Genomic DNA, 15,484 nt, shown 5'->3' with positions numbered 1-15,484 from the left:
CATATTTGCGCCATATTCTATGTTCCTTGAGACTTCATCCAAATAAACTTAAGCCCATCTCCCTCACTGTAAGTACGTCTTGATGTTCTTTCACTGATGTAATCAAATATTTCCCTCAGCCATTTCTCAGCATACTATATTGACTTGGCTCTTTGCATGACAAAAAAAAAAGTGATTAGATACACACCCTCTATTGTGAATGCAATGTTTTGGGTTTGTGTTTTTCTTTCTTCCTTTTCTTAATTTTTTTCTAAATGAAAACCACTTCTGCTCCATGACTGTTAGCAGATGTTAATGTAGTTAGTTATCGTGTTACTGCAGTATTAACTTCTTTTGTGCAGTGACTTTTTCCTTATCGGTGCAAGGAAGAGGGAAGGATACAACAGCTATTTTTCCCCTGGTATACGCTACTTATTATGCACCTTCACGGGACATCTGAGATGGATCTTGGCTTCAGATAAACTCTAGAATCAAAGCTACCCCCCCTGTAATTACTTCCACAATGGAAGTATCTATGCTTCCTCCTGATTCAAATTCACACCAGGTTCAGAGCTCTGGCACTCCTGATAAATTTCATATAAATCTTAAGACTGAACAATTCATATTTTTACTGCCAAATAAGAACATCTCAATGGCAAGTGTCATTTCTTGCTAAGTTTTCCTGCCGCTATTTAGCTGTATATGTCAAGACACCAAAATCACTAAGGTCCCAAGCATTTCTGTGTCCTCTGAATTTATATATTTCTATTTAGTTTCTTCCATAATAGGATTTACTATTACTGTGATGACATGTATACACAATCTCATTACCACTGCATCTTACCTTTGCAAAATAGCTAACTGATTTAATGTGTTATATCGTATATATACCTACAGATAAAATAGGTCATGTTCTGTATTCATCTGAGAATAATGCAAAGTTTTGCATCAGAAAACACAGCCCACCTCCTATTCATGGTCAGGGAGCTGAGCCATTTCCATTAACATGAAGGAAATTTATCCTCATCAACAGTAACATGAAAATAAAATGAGAAATTGTCATTTTGTACTCAATGTAATTCAGACCATCTCCTTGACCCTAACTTCCTCCACATGAACAGCAACGTAGGAATGCAGGGAGTTGCTGCTGCTCAGAGGCAGGAGTGAGGTGACAGTGTCAAGCCCTCACACAGCCTTTCATCACCTTCTTTGCACAATGTCTGCTTCAGCCCTGTATTCCTTGTATTAAATCACCTCATCTCTACAAGAAGATAAATCGTATGCATAAAGGTAAGCTTCCAGAAACCGTCATATTCCACATGACCAGTATAGGATTATGCTTTTAAATGTGCCTGAAAATAGTCAAAGCCACAGCCACAAAATCACCCACACATATATGCTTTATCACTACTCTTCCTTACATAAGTTCACATTTTGACAGGAGTAGTTTATAAGGAATACTCTTGGCCATATCCTGAGCTTAGTTAAACTAGAGTGCAAACAAAATACCTTGGCTAATTGGTATTTTCACATTTTCTGTCACTGTGATTCACATCAGCACTTGATCCCTCATAATGCAGGCAGCCTAAAATATTCCTAAGGATGCTTTTCAATGCCAAGTTTATTTTTATTTTTTAGACACCACAATGTAGAGAAAAAGGTGAGGCCTGCTTTAAGGCGTAAGTAGGCCTGCTTTAAGTAGGTTTTACACAAAAGAACCTACACACTTTTTAAAAGGCCAAACATCTGGACACCACCAATCCAGCACCCTCCAAAAGAAAACAAAGCACAATTAGATCCAAGAGACGTATTCAAACTTAAATTCCATATAGCTACTCATACTGGAAGAATCCCTTGCTCTTTTCACATAACTGAAGTCACCGAAACATACAGTGTCCTTCATGACTGGTTCTAGCCATCTCCCCTGTGGGATGGCTGTAACACTGGTGCTAAGCCTCAGATCCAAGCAGAGCTGCATCGACCTTCAGCTACAAACTGTTCTTTCTCCCTTTCCCCAAAAGAGATCAGCAGGCAACCAAGAAAACACATCTTCAGCTGAGGTGCGAGCCAGGCTGCCCATCAGACCTCAGACTCCAGCAGAGGTTGCCCGAGAGATGCAGTCACCCAGCCCCATGACCAAAACCTGTTACTTCCAACGAAGCTCCAGATAAAGATCAAAGCATTAATCATAAGACTATCAAAACAACACTGTGGCAGCCCCGCATTCCAGTGACATTACTCACATTGCTCCGATTCCCATATCGCAGTGCTGGCACAGTAACATTAAAGCTGTTTATCAGCACTCAGCAGTTTTTCCATAATGAACTGCAGCCCATTTTTAAGCACTTTTTACGGTAGCTGGACTGGATTTTTGTAACTTTTTTTTCCCCCTCTCTCCAGGCTTGAGTTTTCTAGGCAAAAAGAAGAGGAGCTTTTCCTCTAGATGTTTAATGGCAATGCTCAGTAGAGTATGTGATCGTACATCACATGAAGGGATGTTCTTGGGCAGTTAGGAAGAGGCTACATTGTCCCGCCATCAGATAAAAGATGCATTTGTATTACTGCTAAAAAACATCATCAGTGAAAGAGTAAACTGTAAATAGCCTTACATAATAGTTGCATGATAAGTGTTCTCAGCATGCTGATAAATACAAATCCATATTGTGTAACATCACAGGCATCAGAATACAAAAAAAAAAAAACTTACAAAAGCATCTAAAAAGATCTACTCTGTCTCAGACACAAGCTTTCATTTTAGTTTTTCAAGTTTTCACATACTTATCTTTACTAACTAAGACCTTTGTAGGAGCTTGCAGACAATGTACTGGAGCTGCAAGTGGGTGTAGATGACATTAGTACTCTGCAGCAGTGACATAAAGTGGCCTTTGTGAGAGGCAGGCTTGCATTCCATGGAAATCAGAGAGAGGCCATGAGCACGCAAGCATGGGATTGACTTCAGGTTTTGTTTTTATGCTAACTCAGATTTTTTGTTTGCTTCCTGTTTACAGCTAAAGTTAAGACAAATATGAAACTGTGAAAAGAAATTTAATGATAAATGGGCAGTTTGAAATAGATTCACACAGCAAATGTGTTACAGTCAGCCAACAGAGATTAGAAAGGGTATAGGTTTGTTTTGATATAGTTTAATTACAGCCCGGGGTAGCTGATTGAACTCTTATATTCAGTTTATGTAACAGACCCTTCCTATCTGCTTTGCAATCACTGCAACTCAAATTAGTGCAAGGATAAACTCCGTTCACTTAACTGAGCCTATTAGATCTTCTATTTCAGTTATGTGAATGTTTGGAAACATTTTTCATTTCCCACCACGACACTGTCTTGACGTTAGCAAATATCATTCATTGCCACATCCTGAAGTAAAAGAGCCAACCCTTATTCATTCAGGTTCAGCTTGTGTCCTCCTGGGACCACAACATGAAACCCGTGGCTCCACTGCACATCAGGTAATCTAGAACTTGTAATTACTGTCACTGCAATTTCAAATACAGCTGTCCTCATCAAAAAAGAAAGATCTGCTGCCTTAATTACAAAATGCCCATAAATTTGTTCACACCACATTCTTAGCCATTGTATCAAATTCAATTCAAAATACTGTACTGTACTTATTTCTCACATAAATCAAAATAAAAATATTCATTAGAGGCAAAGTTAGAAAAGCTTTTTTTTTGGCAAGCTGTATTCTTTGTTTCTCCCCCTAAAATTCAAACAGGACTATTCTTTTAATTGATACATTCATATTTACAATTCCAGTTGTTGGTTTCCATCTACATTTCACATTGAAGAAGCCTTAGTTCATATGGATCACTGTGAAAACCAAATGGCACACAGCCACACTACAATGCTGTGCCAAAGTAGGCCAGTCATCTGCATAGAATCGGCTGTCATTAAAATCAGTGACTGAAGCGTTATGGAATATTTTACATTATTCTAGTTATAAACGCAAAACCAACATTGCAGTCACTGCACAGCAAGATGGGACTTTGTGCTCCAGGCAAGAAGCTAACATATACACACACATATTTTATATGTGTGTGTGTATGTATATATATATATGTGTATATATATATATATATATATAAAGCATTCTTTATAATTCCTTATTTCTATGTTTATCTCTAAAAGCCTGATTGTAATCACCACATTGATGCATGTGATGCATGCAATTAAAACACAATTTTCCAAAACAATATTTACATTGCCAGGAAATTATTTCTTTAATTGTTGCTATGCAGACAGGTTTAAATAAAAAGACTTTCCTGCTCTTACAGCAATGACAGCCAGCTTGTGGGAATATAAATGTTCAGTTTAATTTCCCTTTTCCTTGCATGGTAGTTATTATTTGTGTATTCCTGATAATTTTCAGCTTATAATTTTATAAAAAACAGAAGACCAACCAAAAAGAGAGATGAAGTGTTATCATGTCATTTCCAATTCCCTCATTTCAAGCTACTGTGTATGAATTGAAAGGTGTAATTGTCCTCTGCCTGTAAAGACAGCTGGCATATACATGCAAATGAGGGTCACAGTAATTTCCATAAGAGACAGAACTACTGTTGCATTGGACAGCGGTCCCTTCACAATAACAGTATAACTGTTGGTGGGATGAGAGAAAACAAAACAAAAAAATACTTCAATAACAGGTAAATCAAAAAACTGTAAGGAAACATGAAGAAGCTTGTTTCCTAGAAAATAAGGTTTTAAAAGTAACTGTCCATTAAATTTGCCAAAAAAAAATATTTTCCTCATAGCAACACCATAAAGCTGAGTCTAATTACTGGTGACGCAATTTAATTTAATTTGCACTCTGTTTGTAAGTTGTATATATATTGATAGCAAAAAAAAAAAAGTGGGTTTTACACACCAAAAACTTGAAAGTAGAGATCACCTCCAGTTGCAAAACTTTAAATAGGAACGTTTGAAATTAAATCTAAGTAAATGGGTGGAAGGGATTTAAAACACAAAAAGGATTCAGCTCTCTTTGGAGAGGGCTGGCTCCCCTGAGAGGGGAGGCTTTTTGTGTGAGGTTGGGGATTTCTATTCAACACAACTGAAAACTGAAAGTATTCTTGTGATTTTAATTGACAACTGTTTTACCTGAGTACTTTGAACTCATGGATTTGGTTGCTGTGAAAAAAGCCACTAATTCTAACTTCTGTTTCCAGGCAGGTTCATTCACTAGTAATATTTTGATGTCAAGTAGAGCATAACATGTACAGAGAAAGTGAATGCAAGTGACTACAAGTTATATATATTTTTTAATCTGTATTATAAGATAGTCTTTTCATAATGAATAGTTGTTGATAGCTCAATTGTTTTCTTGTGATTTTTAAATCATGTAATTGTTCCCTTCATAAATGATACTAATTTGTTTATTTTTCATAAAAGCACAAGAAGATTCTCACTATTTTTTGCAAATAGCTCTGATACATATGTAGTTACTGTGTTCACACATCTAGAGCAGACCCATTCAAAACAAACCTGGACAGTGATTATTGATTCAGCTGCTTTAATCTTACAACTGATGTTTGCATTGAATATGTATTCTTAGTGTTACAGTTTTCTTAAGTGAAAAATTAATGGAATATGTTGCTGAATTTCCTGTGTATACATACCTCATATTTGACAGATGTGACAGAGGCCTTTTCTATTTGTCAATGCCTTAGCTTTTACAAAAAAATTGCAGATAGAAGAAAGAGAGGAAAAACAAAAGCAAGCAAATGAACAACAACAAAAATAACCCACAGTGCAGGACAACATAATCTATGCACAGTATTCCATTTTTAGACTACGTTTCTAGGCCTTTTTGACAGGATGCAAGCTGCCTAAGAGACAAGGTAAAAGAATGCTTTCCTGAATGAGTCACATGATGCAGCCTAGACATCAGCCAGCCAGAACTACCAAAATCTACTCTACACTGTTTCCCTTCTCTTCTCCATTTTATGCTGCCTTTTGAAGCCATTAACATTTTTTTCCTCCTCTTTTTTCTCTTCTGAAAGAGAAATTGGTTCTTTTCTGTAGTGTTGTTCATCTGTGCTTGCATGTCTTTTTCCTTTTTGTACTAAGTGAAACCTCATCATTGCCTCAGTCTAATATCAGATGCAGCTCCCAAATATTTACAGCATATCAGAATTATTACAGTATATCTTGTGCCTAGCACAAGAAAAGCCTGAACAGGCTCACAGTTACAAAAAGCTTCATCTCCGAAAGACCCATTTAAGCAGAGAGCTAGTCTGCTTCAAATAATGCATCTCTTAGCATTTTTCAACAAGAACACTTTTAAGGCATCCAGCCTTTTTCAACAGGATGCAGACAAAGAAGAGTAAAAAGAAAAACTTCAAAGAGTTAGGCACTTCCTTTACTGGCTGACACTGAATACAGAGAAGCTATTCTAAATAAATAAATAAAATGTGAATGTGGTTGTAAGGTTAGGCCTTCCATTTTAAAACTGTCAGTTCAAGTAAAGACAACAGTACATGCAAAGGACTGAATTCAAGTATTTTAAATATATTTCAAAGACTCTCTCTCAAAAAAAAAAACCTTAATACATGTCACTCACCTGAAAAGACATTGGGAAATGTCTCTGCAGAAGCCTGCACCCCTGAGGACTTTCTTGAATGAGTCAAAGGCACTCTTTCTGTTTGAAATTTCTCTCTAAACCCCTTGTGCTCCAAGTAGCCCGCAGAGCCCACCTTCTGTGTTATCTCATATTTGTGATTAGATACCTCTTCTGTCCAGTCTGCTGAACGGCTAAACAAACCTGCCAAACTAGCAGACCTCTGCTTCTTGATTGGGACTTTTTCCTTTTTGTGGAAAGACTCCTGCCTCCTTGTAAAAAGCGGGCTCTGGGATGGGGAGGGAGAAGGTGAATGGTTGGGAGAACTCAGTTGCCTAGTTGTAGTTTTGATGTAACAAGGATTAATTAGATAGGGCTTAAAGCATCGGGAACCAAGCATCGGGCTGCCTGCTGTCCCCTCAGAGGACAAAATGCCATCTTTCATTTCTGTAGATAAACCATTATGCAGGTCCTCTTGACTGTCTGACAGAGTATGTTTCCCTTCCTGAGTCTCAGCAGCATGATCATGGCCTGCATCTGAAATACCATCCTCTGTTACTGAACCTTGCAAATCAATAGCCTGCACTTCAGCAATTTTAGTCTCAGAATCTGCTACTGCGGTTGGAGAACGTAGCGTGAAGCTGTGGGTTTCAGACCCATTTTCTACTGCAGTTCTGTTTAAATCATCTTCTAGTTCACCAGCTACAGCGTCCACTCCAGCAGTGAGCTGTTCCTGTTCCTCGATCAATAGCTTACATTCTTGTTTTTCAAATAAGCCGTTACCAAGAGAGCCTGTTCCATTTACCGCTTCTTTCAGTTCACGTTCAGTTGCACAGGAGACGGGAACATTTTCCGCAATTTCAGATACTGCTGGAAAAGCCTTCACAGTGTCTGGGCTACTCTCTTTGTCAGTGGTAGTTATTGAAAGAAACCGTTCAAAATCCAAGGGGGCTGCTTGAGAATTAGCCATGTGTCGGCCCATTGTTTTGGTGACAAGGTCCTCAGTTCCAACGTTAATTGCCCCCTGCTGCTGCTGCAGTCTAATAGCTTGCTGGATATCAGAAAGCAAATCCTCTTGTTCTGTGGCTGAATGGAAACTGTATATATCCGTATCGGAGCCAGAGCTGGTCCTTTGTCCATCCTGTGTCTCTGCAGCAGCTGGGACGGTTTCATTTCTGATTTCAAAGTGTTCAGCATCTGTGTCTGAGAGGCCCCCTTCATCCGCAGAGATGCTTATATCTGGAGTTTTAGTAACAATTGAATGAGTACTGTCCAGCTCTCCAGTCTGCAAGGCCTGGCTTTCCAAAACATCCTCCCTCGAACTACTATTCCCATCTTTAGCCTTGGACAGATTTTTTCTGATCCTCAAATTTGAAAATACTGAGGCCCTTGAGTCTGACTTACTCTTCTTTTTAGCAGATTCACTTCCTTTTGCATGCTTCCCCAGTCCCCTTCTGCTTCCCGATACCTTCTTTGTGCCATCTGTATCCTTCGGCCCAGAGGCATCCTCTCCTCCTTCATGCACATCACCTGTATTTTTCCTTAGCTTCCCATCTTGATTCCCCATGATTTTTCGCAGCGCAACACCTTCGGTAATCAAGCCATGCTCCCGGTTTTCTTTCCTTTGGCCTGCCGGCAAGATCCCCTCTAGCAATCCAGGTTTGTTTTCAGGCGGTGGTGATGCAAGTGAAGCAAATGCTTGCTGTGCCTCTCTCCCATCTGCTAGAGCTGCCTTTTTGCATAATGTGCTGCTTGCACTGGGCTCCGCTGGGACATGCTCAGTACAGCACTGCGAGCTGCAGACAGCTCCTTCCAATGGCTGCTGCTCACAGAGCCGCCTGCTCTCTGGGCTTCTGCTGCACTCCTGTTTTTTTAGGAAAGATTCTGTGAAAAGTATCTCCTTTATAAAAGTCACTTCTTTTTCCACGGTTTTTATTGCCTGCATTGCAAGCTCAGTGTGTCACCAAATCATTCAAATCATTTATAATTTCAGGACTTCAATGTTCACATTCCTGGAGGGGGAAGGAAAAAAAAAAAGTTAAAGGAGGGTACTTTAATTATTCCACAATTGTTCAAATGAATACACTAATAACTTTGGAAATAGAAATACTATAATTATTCAATAATTTATAAGGTGCTAAAAGCATATGCTACTTTGACAGATGACACAGTACCTCTGGTGATTTACATGTTTACTTTTTAAAGGCCACCAAAACATGATAAATAATTTTAAAAGGAGAATCACTCTGAAAGTAGATAGAATAAAGATAATAAACAAAGAGTTCTTTCCACAGTTTTAAAGAGTTTTTCCACAGTTTTAAAGAGTTGCACTTAAATTCAATGCATCGTGGTAATTACATTATAAAGAGCCTCCCACAATTTGTATTCCGAGAAGGTACATATACTATTATTCCCAGGAGATTCAACTCATCAATATTAAAACACACCACCATTGTTTTCCCTGGTAAGAACATCTGGCACGAAACAAGAAAAAACAAACAACAAAAAAATAGAACTATTCAAATGCAACTAAGGAAAAGGATACAGTAAAGCATTCCTCCATTTCACCCTATATATTTAATAATTGATTTAAACACAGCTGCTTGCTAACTATTTTGGAACCTTGTGCAACAATTGTTTCTTTTCCTCCATTTTTGGTTTAGATGTAGAAGCATCCATACCTCATAGCTACGTTTCCTGAACTTCCAGACAGGTACTCGCTTCCCCTTTTAAAATTTAGATTTAAAATAACTCCAATAGAAACCAAAGAGCAAAAGCATACTGAATCACCAAGTTGGATCAGTTCAGTATTGTGATTCATATCCAGCCAAAAATCTGATCTCTCTCTAAACTGCCTGGTCTACTTGGTTCATTTTCTGTGAAGGATTTTACACATTCCTCACACTTCTGAACTCCTTTAGCAGCAATTTCCCTTTCGCTTAAAATAATACATTATTACAGAGAAATGCATCCTACTGGTTTACTTAATTATTACTTCTGATATCATTCTCTACCTATGAGAGTTTTCACTTGCTTTTCTCTGCCTTAATACATATTTAATAATAAGAAAAAAATATCACTCACACTTTAAAAAATATGCAAGCACACCCCACCCCCGACGCACTTTTTTCCCCCCCTAAAGTCTACCAAATACCTTTACAAATTTGGGTTGTTGTCATTGTTAAATAATAACTGTTAATTCAGCTGGGAAAGAAGAGCACTGTCAATAATACACATAACTAAATCATTCTGAACCATCATAATTTTTTCCTTGTGCTGTTTGTTCACTAACTGCTCTGATGCAAGTCCTGTCCTGAAGGGCCTGTGGCTTAGGCACCAGAAGTATTTCCATCCACAAGAACTCAAAAGTTTTAAGCACATCACATGACTTCGTACATTCAGTGTTTTTTCTACTTTTCACTTATTTAACGACAGAATTCATCTACTTTTTTTTCTTCTTCTTTTTTCAATTTTATAATTTAGTAAAAAAAAAACAAAACATAAGTATACTAACAAGAGCTAATGAAGCAAAATCTGCAAGAACAGCATTAGGTCATTTTGCCTTTTGTCTCCACTGCTGCCTTTGTTTTCTGTTACCTTAATTAGTTATCTTAATTTAGATTCTGTTATCTTAGTTTCTAATTTGTTGTAGTATTTAAACTTGTATGACATTATTACATACTTGAAAAAGGCTTTCAAAAGCTCAAATAATCAACTCCATCTGAAGATACACACTAAGAATTACCTAAGGCACAACTGGAAGGAGCCACAATAGTAGAATACTACCTTTACATGAGAGGGATTTTTACTTGTTAGAGACCTGACAAGAACGAAACATTTGATTACAACTGAAGTATTGTAGCCTCCAACCCCATCTAAAACCTCTCAGCCCACTAAAAACTTCCCAAAATTAACATAGTACAGAAGTAAAATAAAGATACTGTGGATTGAATGTGTAAAGGAAATACAGATTTAGTGAGGTGTTCTAAAGCATTCCTCACTCTTTTCTTCTCCAGAAACTCAGTCTCAAAACGCTCCCATTACTACTAATGATAATTCGCCAGCAGTAATCATACTGTCAATTACACTGCAAAATCAAGCCATCAACAAAGCTGGGGTAATAACACAGTCAAGTGAAGACTGATCTTTGTTTTTTAATTAGACACTAGAAACTTATCTCTCTACAAATGCATCATGTACTTGCACTACTTCCTAGCTTTCATACAGCACATCCAGATGAGCAATTTTAGTTGTTTTTAAAAATGTACAGATAAGGATATTACCTGAGTTTACGCGTGTCATAATAAATATATATATATTATATATATATATATATATTTATGACTGTAAACCTAAAAGAAAAAGAACTATAAGAAATATATAGTGGATATATATATATATATATATAACCACTTTCTGAATAATCTTTCTGAATGTGGTATCCTAAACAAACGTGAACTCCAGCTAGTATTTCTGATCAATATGGGGAAATACTATCACTAAAATGAATTTACTTATGTGAAAAGCTTTGCACGTGAACATCAAAGAATTTGCTGTTTAACATACGGAAGACATACAAGGCATTTACAGTTACTCTAAAGTGGCAGCGATAGACACAACTCTCAAACAGCATTTGCTGAGAAGTACAGTTAACATTAACCAAATATAAAAACTAATTAAATATTTTAGGTGCTTAGCTTCTGACAAGAAACATAATATTATTAAAGACAGCAGCAACCAGAGCATTGTGGCATCTGTATAAGCTTCATTTGAAAAACTAAGAATGCATTCAACAGTGTACACCAAAGAACGAAAACAAACAAACAAACAAAAACCCCTTTCAATAGAAAGTAAATGGGGAAACGAGCTTGCTTGTTTGTTTGTTTTCCCAAGGCTCAAGAAGGATACTTCATTTTTAGGAGTAACTATAACTTGTTCTTAGCTTGTTATAGACAACGGGCAACTTAGGCTGGTCCTGGAGCCTGTCTACCTCATTTAATATAACATGCCAGTGGCCAGTCAAAAGTTCAAGAGGAGAGTTCGAGGCATAAGCCTGAGATTCCCCTCACCCCTTAGTCTTCTGTAAAGGTCAGGAGATGCTAACAGCAGCACACATAGGAGGTTTAAAACTTACAGTTCAAGACACATCATCCTTGCATTCTCAGATACTTCCACATTAACACATTCCTCTTAGAAAAGGAAACAGCTATTGGAGACTGGAATTACTTTTAACAACAGGACAACGCCCTGGATGCCCCCAGCACTACCAGCCAGCCCTGGCCTGGGCTCAGGTGGAGGGGAAAGGAAGGGAAGGGGAGGGCAGGGCAGGGCAGGGCAGGGCAGGGCAGGGCTGGGCTGCCAGCAGCACCGATTGCCCCCACCTGGGTGCAAGCCTGGGCTCTACTGGATCACAACCAGGTCAAGGTGGTTCCTCCGGATGGCAAAACCCATGGGGGCTGGGACCACAGGAGGAAATTTCCTCACAGATTTCTCACAAAAAGCCTTGGGTGGCCCAGCACAAACACAGGCTGCTTAGGGAGGCAGAGAGGTACCTGAGGGAGCACACCCTGCGGAGATAGAGCTTGCCTGGGATATATGTCTGCCAGTGTTGGGAGCTTTTTCCATTTTTACCATAATTTATCAGCTGTGATATTTTATTTTACCATTGTAGTAGTTGTTAAGCAAGTATTTTTAATTACACTCCAATAAATCAAAGGTAAACACCCTGTTACTGCTGTTGACCTACAAACAGCACTGCTGTGGTCCTGCCTTTGGGACAGTGTCAGGCTTCACAGGTGTGATCCCAGGAGAAGGAAACCACAGGCCAACCCCTCCAGGAGCTCATGGCCACTGGCTGGGCCATGTTCATGTGTACATACAGGGTCTGTGACCCCCTCCCCTGCCGTGGAGACTCAGCAGCTGAGGCAGGGAGAGGCCACTGCAGCCCAGGGTGGGTGCTCTGACCCGAGTAAGCCACAGCATGGCGGCCTGGGCAAAGGCCTGCTGGAGGCAGCTCCATCCCCTTCCTGAGGCCTCAGGCAAGGCCTGGGCTGCTACTGGCAGACCCTCCACCTCTCCTCTGACTAGAAAAGGATGGAGGTAGCAGGCTGAGGGCGAGGTGGCCATGATGAGAGCCTCAGCACAGTGCTGCAGGGCCCAGGCCCCATGGTGGGGCTCCAGCATGGCTAGCATGCCAGCAAGCAGGGAGGTGGGCTCCACGCCACTGGCATTGTGGTGCCTCCAGCCTCCCCTGCCCTTGTTCTGGAAAGGTTATCTTCCCAGGAGGCCTTAATTACCATTACATGTTCCCTTGCACTGCCAAAGTAGTGTTCTGTGCTAGTACAGTTGAAAATCATTTCCTGCTCCCCCTGCCACCACCTCCTTCAGCTGTAGTCAGAATTGTCTTTTATGACTTGACAGACTTGAGCAGGCTTACTTCCCCTCTCCTACTGGCAAGCACTGAAGACCGAGTCAGGAGATGAGGAAATGTAATGTGGGTTATGAGACCACAGTGGCTAGGGATGAAGTTGGTCCTGCCATTGCCTCATTTAGTGGATATAAGGTTCTGCTTTTTCTCTTTTTTTCATTTTTTTTTCTTTTAATATACATCTGAGCAGTATGAAGCCAGGCCTCGTGCATTGCATTTATATTAAGTAGAGGCCATCCAGCTTATGAGAAATCTGCTGTACCTGTTGAAAGGTTCCTTTTATAAGGAGCTTGAATTGAATAAGCAGAGATCAAACGGAAGTGTTTGTCTTGCCTAGGAACTTTTATTAGGTGCATGAGAAAATGTTGAGTATGTTTTTCAAATGCCTGCTACAACGTGCTCAACCTTCTCCTGCATAATTTCTAGGTAGCAAGAACTAACATTTCAAATTAACATATCTGAAAAGACAGGATCTCCAGCAATGTAACGCTTGCCAAATATTATGCTGCAGTTTGCACAATGCTTAGGAGCCAAAATTTTTATGAAGCATTGAACCTCCTGGATTTCTCACCTAAATACAATAAAGTATTTGTGCATAGTGAAACAGATTTTTGTTGTTGTTGTTGTTATGATCAGCTTGACACAGCAAAAAGCATGCACGTTTGAACAAGCTATTTTATTGTTTTCCCCTAACATTTTAATATCCTTACTGCTGCTTTATTGTAAAATATACTTTTTAGCATATGAGCTATACAGAACCTTCCACAGCTACTTAGAGAGGAAGGGTTGGCTGAACAGCTGCGCACAGAACCCTGCCAGCATTTCAGCAATGTATGCGTTGCAGGTCAGGGTCAGGTCACAGAAGCAGTCTCTGAAAATCTAGGCTTTTGCAGATACTGCAGCCAGGGACTCCTGTATTTGGAGCACAAGACACTACACTAATATTGCAACCAAAGCCAAGCAGCAGGGAAGTGTGAAGGTCTATTTTGTTCCCCAATATATATCGTAGTCTGAAAATAGAGATATCTGGTGGCACAGCTCCCACTTTTCCTTGCACAAAGCTCATTTCAGTCAAATTTTATATTAAATGCAGATAGCTAGCAGTTGTTTGCTCATATCTGTGCTTATCTGCTAGCCTGGTCAGCTGATCCTTTTTTTTTTTTTTCATGATGTAGCCTACACTGTTACATTTAATTTGCTTTGCGTATAAGTCTCTACTATTTAAACAACTGTAAAATACAGTCAAAAGTCAAAGTTATAAATTTTATTTTCTAAGAGAGTTAAATTTATGCAATAAGTGTGTTTCTTCAGACCTCTTAATAGCTTTTGAACACAGTGGGAAACTTCAACCAGGTTTTTAAAATGAAGATCATTAAATTCCTACAAAATTTACACCTGGATTCAGCATTTGGGTGGAAGGAGGGAAAGATAAGCAGGACTGACTGTCAGTCAATCAAACAGAATTCACATAGTTTTAAGATTACCTACCACAAGCAAGGATTTCATAGAGAAAAATGAGAGCAGAGGAGAAGGGATTTATTGTCCTAGAGCACAGAGAAAGGAACAAAGAATATAAATCTGTAGGAAACTGGGCCTCCTCATTTTCATTCCTTAGAGAAGAACATATTCTGTTAAATCAAGCAGAAAATTATGCATTGTCTTTTTGGTTTTGTTGTACTACTCCCAGAGTACTTAATGACAGGGTTGAAAAATGTGGACTTTGATCATATCAGTGGACGTTTTTGCCTACAGAGAGCCTAAAATGCCGTGAAACAATGGCAAATTTTGAGCCTGGTCGGTTTCTGCAGGAGGCAAGGGATTAAGTTAAATACTTAGGGCTCCAATTTTATCTTTTCCACTAAAACAAGTATTTACTAGTCTAAAGGCAAAGTTGACAAAGATGAAGTTTGTCCTAGGATTCTTCTCTCTGTTTATAAAGATATCAGCCAGTGCCTTTTCTTCTTTTTTTTTTTTTTTTTTTCAGTTACGCGGAGATATTACTTCATCAGTTTTTCACCCATTTCTTTTAGATGTCAGCTCCTGTTCTGTTCCAGACATATGCATACATACGTGCATGTGCAGAGTTTGGGTCAAATAAAAAAGGAAGATTTAGATCACCTTTCTATTCTTTTTATAACAGCAACCATCCTGCTCTCAATTGCAATAAATACATTCTCCCTAGAGAGAAAAAACCTGGGGCAAGTTTACTTTTTAAACCACCTGCAGTAGCTTACAGAATGGGACAGTTTTGAGGTTAAGGCAATAGTTTTGTACAGATTTGTGGCAATGTCTCAAATACACTTAGCAATTAGAATGTATTTTGGATAGTCTTTCCGTAATCAGATTTGGGATTAAATGAATCCAACCTGGTATGATACTGCAAAATGTCCCTTTCCTAGGCCTTGGCTTACTTCATTATAGAATATTAGCAAGGTGAATAGTACTCATACTAATGAACAAATGTGAATGTCTCCGTCTGCTTAAGAGTTCATAGGATGACAGCC

General features: G+C 39.0%; 1 protein-coding gene across 8 annotated transcripts in view; it reads right to left on the bottom strand.

Moving 5' to 3' along the window:
- Positions 1-15,484, bottom strand: part of FMN2 (formin 2) — a 202,216-nt gene that overhangs the window by 156,563 nt on the left and 30,169 nt on the right. For 3 of the 8 annotated variants that reach the window (XM_083831933.1, XM_083831938.1, XM_083831937.1), the window contains exons 1-2: positions 11,688-11,870; positions 6,557-8,565 (exon numbers count right to left, since the gene is read on the bottom strand). In XM_083831933.1, coding sequence (XP_083688059.1) covers positions 6,557-8,498 — 1,942 coding nt within the window. In that variant the 5' untranslated portion in view covers positions 8,499-8,565; positions 11,688-11,870. Of the gene's footprint in view, positions 1-6,556; positions 8,566-11,687; positions 11,873-11,934; positions 12,475-15,484 lie in introns of those variants that run through there. The other 5 variants (XM_083831939.1, XM_083831940.1, XM_083831936.1 and 2 more) reach the window with 3 other exon arrangements.

The sequence above is a fragment of the Anser anser genome, assembly GCF_964211835.1.
Source record: "Anser anser genome assembly, chromosome: 3".
NCBI classification, from domain to species: Eukaryota; Metazoa; Chordata; class Aves; order Anseriformes; family Anatidae; genus Anser; species Anser anser.
This window is presented reverse-complemented; position numbering and strand designations above follow the sequence as displayed.